The sequence below is a fragment of the Tauraco erythrolophus genome, chromosome 2, assembly GCF_009769465.1.
Source record: "Tauraco erythrolophus isolate bTauEry1 chromosome 2, bTauEry1.pri, whole genome shotgun sequence".
NCBI classification, from domain to species: domain Eukaryota; kingdom Metazoa; phylum Chordata; class Aves; order Musophagiformes; family Musophagidae; genus Tauraco; species Tauraco erythrolophus.
Genome location: NC_141466.1, coordinates 123635892 through 123651514, shown reverse-complemented (window position 1 = coordinate 123651514; position 15623 = coordinate 123635892). Strand labels below are relative to the sequence as shown.

The window sequence follows — 15623 nt, the reverse complement described above, 5'->3', positions numbered from 1 at the left end:
TTTTCTGGAACACGGACAGGCAAATTGCTGAGATGACATATATATCCGACGTGTCTTCCAAGAATCTCTCTCGCCCTTTTATGAATGTTTGAATCTATCCATTTCCCAAATGTATGCTTGTCTGACGTTTTTATAACTAACAGGTGTTTTGTGGAGTTCTCTTGGTGCCTCAAACTTTCTCAAGAACACGAAAAAGGGTCTGTCTTTATCTGGTCTACACCGATTGACATTATCTTAAATCATCTTCAAATTTCTTTCCATTCTCCTCCAGAACTCTTTCAACAGGCTGTCCTCCAACTTTTCTTCGTATCTCTGTGGTTATCTATTAGAAAACTGTCACTTGGGCAGACTCTTTTTAATGTTTTATATGGTCAAGATTTGACACTCTAATGTAGTGTATTCAAACTTTTTTGATCTCTAGAAATTTTTAATCGGTGATGTGGATCCTTTCAGAAATTTCATGTACGTAGATTGCTGTATAGTGTATATGAACTTGCTTTTCTCACTCACCCTGCATGCATCCTTTAAAGGAGTCCAAGTATTCCCCCCCTACATCTGCAGATTACAGATTGTACAGCTTTAAGGCATCAAGCTTGGGATCCTAAAATGTCAGGAGTGGATGACTTACACTTTAGAAAGTATCTGAGTTAAAGATCTAACTAAACGTAAACGTGAATTTGAAACTTGGTAGATAGCTCCAGTCTCCTGTAAAGGAACAAGAGTGTGGTTGTTGTGGAAGCCTTAAAAGGACATGATTCCTAGTTAGATCTACAGAGCACGCTTAACGACCACACCAGACATTGAGGGATTACAGTTACCAAAGGATGCAGAGGGAAAAAGCCATGAGGAATTTAAAAAAAGCCCATATGAGATTTGGATGGCAGTCTTCTGTGAAGAGCCTAGGGTCAGCCTTTGTGACCTTGGAGAAAACTGGAGAAAATGAGTCTGTGAGACTTTGCCCCCAGCCCATAAACCAGCATAGCTTACTTTTTCTTTCTTACTATTGTTCGGAAATCTAGCATTAAAAACAAACAGAAAATTTTCTGGGATCTTCTGCTCTTTTATGTTGGAAACTGAGGTCTTTGCTGGTTTGACTGCCACTTTTGATGAGCAGCTTACATTGAAGTCACACAAGTCAGAATGCTGAAAATGAAGCAAGTGATATGGAAAACATAGTCATTCTATAAAATTCAGTTTCATTTATTTGTCACTAACACCACTTCAATAACAAAATAGTTATTAGGGTTAATGTCATCTTCGTTTACAGCGTTAGAATTTACAAAAACATCTGGCCCTGTCCAATCTAGGTCCAATCTTGTCCAATAGGTACAATCTAGCCTATAAAAAGCAACCAGGAAGACAGGAATTCCAATTTGTGATATTTCTAAGCATATATTTCAAGCTTTTCCTGTAGAACATGAGAGCTAATTTAAAAAAAAAAAAAGTCCTTTGCAAGTCATTATTGGCAAAGGAGACATTAACCCTTCGTCTACCTCAATGTTTCCAAATTGTTATGCAAGCCTTGAAGAACATTTTTCTTTCTCACATTATATCAGTTTTTTTTATCATTGAGGTTCAGCTTCCTGCAAGTCTCTTAACACCCAAAGGTGCAGCTAAGTATCGAATGGGATATTCAAAAGCAGCTCTTCATCAGGCTCTTTTTCATACCACTGTGAATCACCACCGCGACTCGCCATGAATAACTTCCCCAGGTGCTTAAATAGCCTTACACACTCGGCCCTGTAGCCACGATTCTGCAAAATATGCCCAGCACGTGCTTAGTGTTAGGCATGTAAGAAATCCCACCCCGCTCAGCCAAAAAAAAGTAATACCCAAAACGTAAATTGCTACACTCAGTTAGAATTTAATATTTTGTTGGGACATCTTCTGTTCACGGAGAGTGTGGCAGTGCATGCTGCATTCCTATGTCTACATGAGTCCTAATTTTCCAGGGTTAAAACCTGAATGAAGTTTTCCTTTAGCGAGGACAAGCTGCAGAGAGCAGACAACCTCATTAAAAAGGAAATCTATAAATCCTGTAGTCCTCTCCTCACCTCTGTTAACTACATTGTTCGAGGTGAAAGCTGTTAACTGCGACTTTTAAAAGGTATGCGTTAATGCAGCCTTTTTCCTCCAAAAACTTTGAAAATGCGCATAAACAATAACAATTTCTGATAAATGCAATGCTGTTTTACTAGATTTATGTGCTAAAGACAAGAACCACTTACAATAATGAAATGCACGGGCTTGATTCTCTGTTCGCCTGAGTCACTCCATTACCTCCAGTGCTTCAAGGAAATTGCTGCAGGAGTAGAATCAGGCCCTTAATGGTTTGCCAGCTCCCATACTGACATTACACCCAGACAGTAGTCACAGAAATTTATATTTAGTTCCACAAGAACTGTGCATTAGACATCCTTAAGTGTTTTATGAGGCAGGACTTTTCTGACTATTCTGACGAAAACACCAGTGTGTGTAGTAAGCAGAGCTTTGAACAAATATTGCAGTTATGATTTACAGCACAATTGCCAGAGTCTTCCCAGCTTCATCTTTGATGGCTACTTACTCAGGCTGTCATTTTTAGCTCCGCAGATTATATCTGCCTTGGCCTCTTCCACAAACACTGGACTCACTGGAGTGTGTTGCAGACAATACAGCTCTCAAACAATGAAGCATTTGTGTTCATTTTCTTCTATTTTATCTTTGGAATTCTACTATTTAGGTCACTATCTGTTGCTTCCAGCTATTCTTTCCTGACAAATTGTAGCTCTTTTTAGGCTTAAAAAGATATAATCAATGAATTCATCTATGTTATTCCTTTGGGTATAAAGGTCTAGATGTAATAAGTGGTACACATAGTATAAGATTACATTGCCATTCCTGAACTGCAGCCCCCAAGATTAATTGTGCCTTATAGGCCAAAATTTGAAAAGCTGCTGGATGCTGGCCTCTCTGAAAATCTGATACAACTAACACAATAAACCTCAATATTACTATATTTCTCAAATGCTTAAACATGACCCCTCACCAGCACGAAGGGTGTGAATGTATGGATGTATATTCCACAACACGTAATTTTAGCTACACATAAGGAGAATAATGATGAATGGATCCTTTACCTGATCATATCTGCCTTTTCTAAAACCAAAAAAATCCACCACAGGTTTACTTGAAAAAGATAATCCTTGGATTTTAGCGAGTAACATCACTCATCGTGAAATGCGTCAATATCTGCGGAACAAAAATTATACTCGGGTGTGGGGACATACAGGAATTCCATTTACATTTAAACGTAAGCTCACTGATTGCACTGCTCATGTAAAAAATTACTGTGCTCTGAATGAAACGAAGATGAGTGCTTAAGCAAACAGTCATAAATTAATTTATAATGAAACATGACAGTCATAATTTAATTTAGAATGTATTTAAGATTGTTGTTACTATTTGTATAGGTCTTTTTTGCCTGGAGGAAGATGTGGCTTCATAGTGAAATGTCAGCTATTGAAATACCAAACTTCTTATGTGTACATGTGTATTAATTAATTAAAATGGTGTAGATGCTTTCCTAATGAAGATCTGTTGTCTACTGCAAGCAGTCAGACAAAAGCTTGCCTGACTGAGGCACATGCAGTATCAGTAGGTCACCAAGAACTTCGAGGAACCATGAGGGGTGCGGAGCATAACCTGTAAAATCTGTGGGGCCGTGAGGCTGCTGTACGGAGCTAGCCATCTCTAGCTACAGCCCTGCTGCGTTGCTGCCTTTAATATCCAGATGTTTGACAATTAAGCAAAGGTTAAACTCCTCATGTCTGCACCCCTGTCAACGTCAGTGTGCTGCCCAGTCTGCTGGGGTAGGTCCTGTCTGCTGGTCCATGTCCAGCATCCTGCTGACACCAGCAGTGGGAAGAGGCGAAGAGCAAGACTGGCACTGAGAGCACGGGCACTCGCAAGAAAAAAGTTGTGTGGTGTGTGCTCTTTCAGTACACATACAGCCAGACAGTTTATTTTTCAGTAGATTTCTTCTTCATCTTTTGGATGTTTCTGACAAATCAATATGAATATATTTCTTTTTTAAAGACAAATTCCTAGCTAGTGGAATTTTATTTTTCATAGTGCAGAGGTTGTTCTTCTTTGTAACTATTTCTAAGCCCTATTACTTCTGCCTGCGTTGACTCCACCAATGAAACTATGTGGAGTTAAGGTATTTCTCTAAGCTTTCAACTTTTATCAAATTTGCCTGATAAAAATGGTATGAGTGGGTTAACGCAAGAAATTATTTTCTGTTTCTAATAGTGCCAAGTCACAAAAAGAAGTAACCCTATTGAATTTGTTAACTGAGAGATGGTATGGTAGCGCATTTGGGGATAGTCAGGGTGCGACCAAAAAAATCTTAGTTTGTCTCAACATCAGTTAAAAAACCATGATCCCAAGAACTTCTGATTTCTATTTGGAAAGTAATGTTTAAGAAAAAACGAATGACAGGCCTTGAAGTGTAATATCTATGCTAAAAATGGGTATTTATGAAAAGTAAAATAAAAATCAAAGCCCCTCTGTTATGATTAGTTTAATAGGGGAGGGCAATGGATGCCGTAAACTGTCAAAATTCCTGTGTTTCACACCGATCAGCAAACAGATTCTTTAAATATGGTTAAGCAGCACACAGGGAGTGACAGTAATGGGTCAAAAAGTAGTTTGTGTCTTCCTCCAGCTGGAAAGTTTGCAAAGGGTCCTTTCCACACCCCTCGTGGCAACAGAATTCCGCCCTTGTCTTACAATGAGCTCTTATTTTACAGCTCAGGAGACAAGAGGGTTGGTTAACACTCGTGTTGAAGGATTCTTACCCTGTTCTCAGGGGGAGACCAGTGGATGCGTTTTAGGTGGGTGGTTCCAGGGCCTTTCTGTCCTGGGCGCTGAGAAAGTCAGCATCACCTGGAAGGGCAATAAGCTGGTTTTAATCTTTGCTCAAGTACACCCAGTGGCACACATTCAGGAATTACTGTTTCATATGCTGAGCTTGCATAGCCATAACGTGCTCAGCCTGTGTTTCATGTTATGTATCTACTATTTATCCCAATTTCAGACTTGTTAGTCTGAAATTAGACCAAGTTAGTCCTTTTGCATCAGAGAACGAAACCTTCCTAAAAAAATTACTCTTCAGCTCCCACAACAGTTCCTTCCTTTCCAGTTAGCTCATCTTCTCAAATGAGAAGTATGATTAATCCTATTATCCTTGAAAACAAAAATTACCCTGGTTCCTTCACAGAATTATTTCTAGAGAAATATCCTGAGGAGGGAAGGGTTGATAAGCTGAACACTGTCCTAGCAAAAGCCTAACTTCTATCTTTCTCAATAAGATTTGACATTCTTGTGTATCAGTACCTTAAAAGCCAGTTTTACAACTCTCATATTTAATACTGATAGTATTAAATCACTTAATCACTTAAAGCCTTTTTTCATTGCCACTTCCTTGGCTAACAGTGCATCTGGCAAGTTACCTGATAGTTTAAATTTTCCTAGAACAACACAAAGACAAGCATATCCCTCAGATACACAGATCAAACTACATTCTCAGGATAAATACAGTTTTCGCAACAGCCACTATATGGGGTATACATTTATTTGTCATATGGACATGCAAATCTTCTCCTATCAACTGTTTGAACACTGCCAGCGGAGGCTTGACAACACAACAGAGTCATACTATTTCATGTTACGTTATCTTTTAAGGGTATTGTTATGACGAAGTTCTTTGAAAAGCTGAAAACGTTTCTGGGTTAACTTTCAGTCAGATCAGTAAGCTGATCTAAACCATCATATATTGCACGACGACTGGAGCTGGCAGAGGGACAGGGAGCTACAGGCAGAGCCTGTAAGTAACATTCACTGGGCACCAGAAGAGTCTTCAGAGAACTTGGGGATTTGATTTCATAATCAACTAGCTGGCACCAAGAACGGTGGTTAATACAAAAGCAAATTCACTAGTTTGAAAACCAGAATAGTTAACTATTTCAGGACACCACTGCAGATGGTTGTGTGTAGAACAAGTCCCTCCACCAAGGACTTTAAATGAATCAAAGGAAGCACTTTGTCACCACTGTAGGTAGAAAACTGAGGCGTAGAATAACTGGGTAAATTACCAAGAGAGAAAGTTCAGGTAAAGACCATAAGGAATTCCCATTTCACTCCCTTATATCAAGTTTCTGTAGTATAGTATTTTCCAGAACAGACCAAAAAAAAGTAAAAAAATTTAATTATGATTTACAAATATACAGTACTTACATTTTTCGGAGTTACAAAAACGGCACATACTACAGAAACCAAAAGCTTCCTCTAACCTTTGGTACATTTCAAAGTTATTTATTTACAAAGAAAAATAACAGTCACTTTTCATAGTGTCACATGTTTACATATAAGCATTTCTCAGTTGAAAAATATCTTGCAGCTTACCCAAAGGCAGTTTTTGCAGTTTGAGCTCTGCACCCATCTATCACATCAAAAATTCTATCAGCCCCTGTTAAGCTGACATGACATTGCATTTTTATGTTTTAAACAGCCTTTAGTTTGAAAAATATGTACAACCCATAAGGCTACGCCGACTCATAGCTGAGATTTCACCTGGTGTATTTTATATTGCTCATGGTTTGGTAAAATGACAGAGGCTACCTTTTTTAATCAGCTCAGTAACACATGTTTAGAAAAAGGTGGTCCAATTTTGAAGGGACTTAAAAAAAAAAAAGATAAAATGTCCTTTCCAGGATGCTTTTTCACCTTACAAAACTTTATATTAAATTATTCTTTCACTATGTACAACTCTTACCTAAGGTAACGGAGACAAACTGAGCACACTTTCCAAATCCTGTTCATTTCCATTAGTTTCCTGATGCTGGATGTTTTCTAGACTGTACTTTCTTTAAACCAAAACTTAAAAACTTTCTTCTACCTGAGAGCAAACATTAGTATTTCTTAGTCTGTATCTTCAAATATTCTTATAGATTAAAATACTTGCAATAAAAGAAATACAGCCAAAACACATACAGTCTGTTCTTGACATGGACTTACGTGTGTTTTACAAAGACTTTCATGCTCTCATGATTTTCAGACTATACAATTTCAACACATAACAGTATGTGAACTCAGTACAATCATCATGGTGCTCAAGGTAGTTTGGGACTACACATTTACAACTGGTAGTTTTTAATTAAGACTAAATACCACCAGAGTATTAGTTATGGTTCAGGTCAAGATTTTTTTAAATTGAAAAATAGAAAAAGCTTGGCATTGCTAGCCATGAACAGAGTTTAAAATGTGTTTCCAGCATTACCATATTTCCTTCCCCAAAGCTTACTCCACAGACAAAATAAACTCCAAATTCAAGCATCGTTAAAGAATGCCTGCATTCGGGATTTTCTTCGTGCAAGAGCTTCTTGTTTTTTTCTTTCAATCTCTTCTTGAGAACATTTTCTGTTTTTCTGTTCCATCACAGAAGCTGTAAATAAAAAACACGTATTAGGAGCCTTCAGGTTTGTTCAGTATGTATTCTAACTTATCTGTTTTCAATGTTTGAAGATCTATGGCAAGAGCACACTATTCTGACACACCAGGCACCCACGTTAAAAATGGCTCATCTATCCTGTCCTCAAGGCAGGAAGGGGGATAAGATGCATGACCTTTGTAGTGCTGCTGATTACTGCCTCCCAATGAAAATACTGGGATGCAGACATTTGCTTCAAGGAAATTTTACTTGGCTGCCCTTCAAGTGAACCTTGTGACATCGGGAGTCAACATAGGAGATGGCAATGGGTTAAGAAAATTAAGGCTATCAGAGTGAAAAGGGCTCTACAATTTAGTGAGTTAGGCAGAGATATGGGCATGGAGATGGTATAGACACAGGGGTCAGATATAGTACAGGTGTCACACAAATAAAACCAGAAAGGTTGAAAAAAGGTCAAAAGTAGCAATAAAAATCGGCAAAGGAGACAAGAACATGATAGCTAAGCGTAATATTTTATATGTTGTGTTACAGAACTATAAATTCCCATACAATAAAATCCTGACCTCACTGGAACCAACAGGAACACTCCCATCATTCTGAACATGTCAAGAATTCTACCAGTTTTATACAGCAATTTTCAATTAATGTATTTTTAATAAGTAGTCTTTCAAACTGGATAAATAAAGCAAAGGGTCTCGTTGCTTCTTAAAAAAAAAAAGTGTTCAAGAAAAATTACGTATAAGTTTTTGAAAGGATCACTTAATGTTCATCTTCTTGTTACAGCAACATCCTCTCACCAAAAATTTAAGAAGAGGACAGTTGTTGTTTATCTGTAAAGAAACTCTATGATATTCTTTTTAATTCCTTTATTCTCTAGAATATTCCACAGAATGACTAGTTATCTCTCCTCTCATTCCCCTCTTAACATCCGAAATTGCTACTTTCCATTTATCTGCTTCTTTGCCGAGTACGAAACAGTGATAAAATACTGGTTCTTCAAATAATGCTGGCTGATAGTTTGCAGGAATTAATTTTTTTGTTGCCTTTGTAACAGTGCTTCCTGAAAACTGAGGTTGATATAGTGCACTCTGAAGGCACGTTTTATCAAAATTCATATCGCTTAAAACTTCACCAAGCCATGAGATCAAGTGAACACAAGACTGACTGGCACTGGACTGGTCCTACATATTCCTAACAAGTAACACCAGTGCATGGAGTATCACAGACCATCACTTGACGATGTAAAAGCGACTGACCTCCCCTCTAGATGAAATGTTGGCATTTAGATGGATAACACATGAATATTTCACTGGCAATTTTGGCCACAGAGCAAACAATACAGGCCGAGGTTTCAGAGGCACTGAATGATTCGAGGTTCCAATTTCCAGGTGTACAATAACAAAAAGAAATTGGCATTCTGTATCACCTGCTGCCTTCTTTCCCTGCCCCACCATTAACAGGCTTTACAAATCATGGCTGAGATAAGTAATTTTTGATGTTTTTCAAAACGAACGGTAAATTAAAACACGGATTCACATTACAACATTTACTACCTATCAAAATAATAGTATTTGTAAGTAACAATTTAAGAATACGGTAGGCTGAGTGCTGCCATCAGCCTATAATTGATCCTAGTGATTCTGAGTGTCTATGGAGAGAGTGTGTGAAGTATTCAGAGCACTGGAATGAAAATAGGAAGCAGACATCCTTAACTACAGGAGTTGAAGAGACGCGTCAGGACAATTTTATTCTGGAGAAAATAACCTCCAGAGTCTTGTCAGAACATTTACTAACACCTATACTGAATGGATGAATATTGAAGCCTATTGTAATTTGCAAAACAGTATAAATTTCTCCTTTGATGTTCTGATTACAGTAAGAAAACAAACAACAGTCTAACAGTGATACAATAAAGACAAATACCTGATGGAGGCAGTGCAAAAGACTCTGAAAGGTGCCTCTTGAAAGGAGGTTTCTTATTGTCAAGCTTGCTGTGCAAAGTCACATTCACCTGATTCTTGCTTCCCTCCAAACCCTGCAGAGTAATTCCAGTAGCAGAAAGGCTCCCTGGATTTTGAGACCCTGCATGAAGAGCACCCTGAGAATTGTTAGTCTTTCGGAACTTAAACTTTGAAGGCACGAGCGATGTTTTGTTACCAGAACCGTTATTTGGCATCTTTCCTGTACTGCACGAAAGATTTGGGTTGTCTAATGTTTTGCTGTTGGAAATGTGTACTGCATTAACAGGATTTACTTCGGAACCAGTCTCTCCTGCCGGCACAGAATTTGACCTGTACCATTTTCCCGAGACAGTCTTCGTAGTATCTTCAGAAGCAGCTTGACGGCAGATTTTAGGCAGCGGGTATTTACACTCCTTAGAAGTACCCGAGGTCACAGTTAGAGGACTCGAGATGTTTCTACAGTTGGCTATGTGACCTGTTGTGGCCAGCCCATGTGAAACCCTTGAAGAATTCCTACAGGAATTGTTTAGTGAGAAAGCGTTCTGTTTTGCATTTGTTTTTTGTGCCAAGAGGAGATCAGGTAGTCCTTGTTTAGATGCTGGGAAGCTGTTATCAGCATTTGATCTGGAATTAATACTGGCTTCTTGAATAGTTTTAGCTCTTTCATTTCCTTGTTTAACATCCTGGCTCCGAGTCTGCTTTTCTATATCATCACACACCTGATACAACAATTCGTCATCCTCACAGTTTGCATCCCAAAGACTATCGGATCCGCAAAACATATCTAATATCTCATCAGAGAATTTCGGTTCATTCCAGTCATCAAATGACGCAGGACATTTCTTTGGAACTTCAGCTTGATTTAAGTGACCTGTATTAGCTTGGTTAATCACTTTAGTTAGATCATTAGGTTTTGTATTGGTAGACACACTGGATGATGGACAGAAAATATTGTGTGTGTTATTCCCAGGTTTTTCAGTCCATGGTCTATGAGGATTAGATCTGGAAGGAAAAAGAGGAAGAGGGTCACTTTTAGGCTGCATAGTTTCATTTCCATTCTTCACTTCAGATTGTGTTGAAACAGGAATATAGTTCAAATCACTGTTGCGGGCACTTTTCCAAATAGAATTTATTTTATCTGGCTTAACGTCACGTTTGCCATGCAAAGCTACAGTCTCCGTCTTTGAGTTGTCTGTCTTGGATGGCTTCTGTAGAGAAAGAGATTTTACAGCATTTCGTGTGTTTTTACTAGAATGTTTCAAAGGTGAAGACTGCAAACCGTTAGATCTGCGCACGCTCCCCAGACAAGTTACTGAATCGCAGCTACTTCTCTCCTTTGTTCTGGTAGCTTCACTGAAACCATGCACAGACGGATTTGTAGGAATCGGTGGTGCTTCTTCAGTACTTATCAAATCAGGATTTTGGGTTATTTGCATCACAAAAGAGTCATCTGCCAAAAAATCTGTATCCCAGTCATCAAAGTCGTCGTTAACTACTCCAGCAAGCTTACTGGAGACCACCAACTGCGTCTCCAGAGAAGAAGGACTTTTTTTTGCCAAGGTGTGAATATCAGGTTTTTGAAGAGTCTGGTTCACGCACCCTAGTGCACACAGAGTATCTTTTTGATATGCCTCTGAATTACCATGCTGCATGTCTTTAATTTGCTCAGGAAGGTGCTCCTCCTCCAAGGTGCTTTTATTTTCATGGAAACTGTTATTTGAAGAAATACCTGGAAGTTCTTGGCTCAACTGTCCGCTACACTTCTGGGTAGAGCAGTCAAAAAGAGCATGAAGGGCTATTTCAGCCTCAAGGTCTATAGACTTTTGACTGCTAGATGGACAGGGCTCTGCAGCAGGGATGCCAGTGCTCTGTCCAACTGGTTTCAGGGACAGAGCAGTGTCTGTTTCAGAAACTTCATCAAGGAGTGATTTCAAGTTCTTCATATTTACTTCACCTTTAGAATTACTTAAAGACTCAGAGGTGGTCTGGATGAAGTCATGACCAAGCTTCTCTTGTTCCTGAACAGCATCTAGCTCTACCAGATTTTTATCAAATTCCTTAGCCAATTTCATGAGTTCCTCTTCAGGATTTCTTATTTTAAGATCTCTAGATTAAAAAAAAAAGTACAGAAAAGAAAGTCAGACCTACTAAAGAGGCTTAGCCAAGCTTAGCAACACTATCACATGAGCTGTTCATTCTCTACTTTAACAACTACAGAGAGTATGACCAACTCCCACCGCTTTCAATGCGCAGTCAGTGTGCCTTCTCTGATAAATCCCAAGAAATATCCCATTAAGAAGAGATAACAAGCCCAAAGTTATGGTTCACTATACGTAAAGGAACATCATATACCCGTTTTCATGAAAGCCCAACGCTGATGGGCAAGACAAAACTGTAACTTACCTTGTGCAAGTTAACTTTGTCCTAGCTCGCACTTTTACTACTCCAGGTGTACAGGGAATAGCATCCTCACCAATCCATGTCCCTAAAAGGGAGCCTTCATTACAGGCTGCTTTTTCATCCTGAATGATTAGATTTATAATGCTTAGCAACTTGATTTCACATAGAGATTGGACTAGACACACACCTTGCAGTAGTTAAAGTTGCTAAACCAATTAAACTGGATCAGACCTGCTGAAAGCCACAGACAGGAGCTAAACCAATACCAGCTAAGTGAGATTACAGTTGTATCACTTTAATTATATCGCTTTAAACCAGGAATTTAATTAAAATAACTGAATTGTACTTTGGTGCTCAAATCTAACGCTCTGTTTACTTCAGGTTCACACATAATCTGCAATATTCACGTTACAAGCTGTGGTCTAGTTTAGTGTACTACTAAGGAGCTAGTTGAGATGCACCATCTTTATCCACTTAAAGCAGCATTAACTGATCAGACAATTTGAAAGAAATAATACTCTGTGTGCTTCTAGGAAAAAAAATCTGACTTCTTCCACTACAACTCATTTATACAAGGAGCCTTTCAACAGAAATAAGTGAACTTTAGAAACCTCATGAAGTGGTTTCAGAGCTTCAAAGTTCAGGCTTGGATTTGAATTCTGAAATATAAGAGATAAAATACTGTAGTAGTAAATTGTCTACAGGGCCAGAGCCATGGGATGTGGGAAATTAACTGCAGGTAAATCAGCGAAAGTAATTTGAACTTTACTAAGTACCAGGGTAGTTCTGAGTAGGTTTTATTTTTCTTTGTATTTTTTTTTTATCTTTAAGAAAAAAGAACACAAGCAACAGATAGTTGCAAATCCTGATATTATTTACATTTATGACAGGGCTGTATTCATTTAAAAGGAAGGAAGTGGCACCTCTTCTCAATGTCCAATTCTTAAGTATAATTTCTCACAAATATGCCAAATAGTGAATACATTTTAAATGGCCCTGTCAAACAAGCAGGCATATTTTGCAAGCTAAATACTACAGAACTGTTTTAGGAACGACACGTTCTCTTCTTGCACTTAATAAAAAGCAAACAATAAGCCAACACTCTTTATTTTCACTTTCCAGGCTCTGGACATTAGGTTCACAGAAGCAAGAGAGAGAAACTAAGAGCATAGATCTTAGGGTAAAAAGGCAAATTACTTAGAATAATGAAGCAGCGTTGCTGTGTTTATATTATTTTAGTCTCTCTCATCTGAATCTTGTTCTTGTACTTGAGCAGTCATTCAGGACCATTCAAAATGCTTAAAAAAACTGCCAATCCAGTATGTGAAGAAACTCTTACCAAGGTAACAGGAGCAATAACTTGTATTCTGAAAGTAAAACTTCCTAAAATAGAGCTGCTGCAAGTCCACTTTCTTAATATGTCCTTTTTTACAGCATCTGTGACTCCTGAGAGCAACCAGTCAAATGCTATGCTTATAATTCAGTCCAGTTTTATGAACATCTTACTAGTTTTCCACACACCTATTCTTACCATGAGACTACTGTAACTAAAATAAAACTGAACACTGTAGCAGTATTCTGTTTCATCACTGCATATGCAGAACATTGTTTCAGAAAGTAGCAATTACCTGAGGAGCAATACGATTAACAATTTCTGAAATTTCTACTGCACATCTACCGGTAGACTGTTTGGTTTTTCCATTGCCTATGAAAACAAACAAAAAAACATCTCAAAAACTGCAAAACAATTCAATTTATAAAGCACATCATATCTCAAATAATTCAAATATATGTGCTAAACTCAGAGCTTGATTCAGCATTATACTGAAGAATTTATGGGGTTTTAATAACCATGATAACAGAAAGAAATCGTTTTTCAAGAAATTTGGTAACTTTTAGTACACTTCCACTACGTGCCTCAAACAGGTGCCCTGAAGTCTGGATTTCATTAATGTTACCTGGTCTGTGTGCGATTGGTGAATGAGGATCCCAAAAGATTTCTTGCTGTATATCAGTGTCATTAACAGGAGAGCTGAAAGTAGGTATTCGGGATTTCCTACTCAACGACCTCTTTGGTGTTTTGTGTAAACATGACTCTGTGCAAACAGAAAGATGATCTGTATTAAAAAACAACAAGACCAAAATAACTTAGACCATACAGCAGGACAAGGCACAAGAAGATGCTTTAGGAACTTGAAGAATAAAAATCAAGTTCACTCTCATCAACATTCTTTTACTTACAACAGGAATATTGTTCACAACTATATATTTAACGCAGAATGTGACTATTTGTCAGTTACATCATCGCAGAGGTGACAGCATTACAGGATACTGACAACTCCACGCTCAACATTTGACAGTATGAGAATTGCCACTCCTCCTACCTGAGGGCACACTGACCTCAGCTTACGTTAAGAGAACAACTGCGTGTACCTATATGGCAGAATATTTTGTATTCTGGCTTGCTGTGTCTTTTACCCAGACTCTGATTCGGGTCACAACTGTAACAGGCCCCCAAACTGTTCTGGGTCACAACCTACCTTTGTCTACACTTCCTCCACTGGGCTTTTTCCAGCTAGGACTGCTAAAAGCAGGAATAGAGCTATTCAAGTCCCGCGTGCACCTGCCTCAGACCAGTAAGTGAGCTGAACACCTACGTGGAGCCCGACTGGTCACCCCCGCCCTTTGGGAAGGACGCTGCAGACACGGAAACCGACGGAAACAGTTTTAAGAGGCGCAGTTACTACAGGAGAAGCATCTCCGGAGATGCTCTGCACTTCAGCGCCTGGCACGGCCGGGCTCCGTCCTCTGCTCGAGCGGATCAGCGCCCTCGGGCAGCCCCGAGCTTCCGCTGCGAGGAGATGCTCTGCATCCCTCCGGGAGTCCAAGAGCCCCTTCCCGGCGCGCACGGACGGGCACAGCGGGGGCGGCCCCGCGGCCCGCTCCTCGCAGGCGGCCGCGCCGTCCCCGCGGCTCCGGGGGTGGCGGGCAGGGGCCTGCGCGGGGCCCCCGGGGCTGCTCCCGCCGTACCTGCAGCGCCGCGCCCCACCGCCTCCCGCGACGGCGACGGCCGGGGCGCGCGCGGCGCCTCCCCCGCGGGCAGGCCTTGGCCCGCGCCGCCGGCCGCCGCCGCCTCCTCCACAGGGAGCTCCGCCGGCCGCCGCCGGGTAAGCTGCTCCTCGCCGCCGCCGCCGCCGCCGCTCCGGCTCCTCAGGGCGGCGGGCCTGAGGCAGGGCCCTTTCCGCCGGCTACCGGGCATGGCGCGCGCCGCGGCGGCGCCGCATCCACCCCGCCGCCACCGCCGAAGCCGCCGCCATTTTGCCGGGGAGCCCGCCGCGCCACCGCCGATTGGCCGCCGCCGCGCCGCCTCGAGCGGCCATTGGCCCCGCGCGGCGGGGGCGGGCCGGCGGACGCAGGAGGGAACTGCAGCGCGCGGCGCGCCCCGCGACTCTCGCCCCCTCTCGCCGTGAGGCGCCTTCCCGCCCCCGGGAGCCGCGCCCGGAGCGGCGGGCGGGTCCCGGCCCGCGGGCGGCCCTCGGCGTCGCGCGTTCAGGGAGTGGCAGGCCAAACCCGCCGCTGGCGGAGGGGCTCGGGAGGCCTCGTGTCCGCCGCGTGTTCCCCGCGTGTTCCCGTGAGGCGGCTTCGCGCCCTGGAGCCGCCTGTGGCGCCCGCCCCGCCCTGGCTGCGGCCGCCCCGCCGGCGCCGCGGTGGTCCGGGCCGCTGTGAGGTGCGAGGGGCGTGCGGTGTGTCCGTAAAGAGAATGTAAAGCC

At 41.3% G+C, this 15623-nt stretch overlaps 1 protein-coding gene across 1 annotated transcript; it reads right to left on the bottom strand.

The window, feature by feature from the left end:
• Positions 1–7335: 7335 nt before the first annotated feature.
• On the bottom strand, positions 7336–15112 carry ETAA1 (ETAA1 activator of ATR kinase). The gene is made up of 6 exons (XM_086631079.1): positions 14884–15112; positions 13812–13949; positions 13482–13558; positions 11857–11975; positions 9416–11559; positions 7336–7486 (listed from the first exon to the last, which is right to left on the bottom strand). The coding sequence occupies exons 1-6, from the start codon at positions 15110–15112 to the stop codon at positions 7371–7373; spliced, it is 2823 nt and encodes a 940-aa protein (XP_086487205.1). The 3' UTR covers positions 7336–7370.
• Between the last annotated feature and the right edge of the window lie 511 nt (positions 15113–15623).

What these genes read in the sequence shown, in the direction of transcription:
- ETAA1 (XM_086631079.1), bottom strand. Translation starts at nt 15,112, where the DNA reads ATGCCCGGTAGCCGGCGGAAAGGGCCCTGCCTCAGGCCCGCCGCCCTG. An exon ending in GGTGGGGCGCGGCGCTGCAG is followed by an intron (nt 13,950 to 14,883) that starts GTACGGCGGGAG and finishes CTGTTTGCACAG; the next exon opens with AGTCATGTTTACACAAAACA. An exon ending in ACCAATCGCACACAGACCAG is followed by an intron (nt 13,559 to 13,811) that starts GTAACATTAATG and finishes TTGTTTTCATAG; the next exon opens with GCAATGGAAAAACCAAACAG.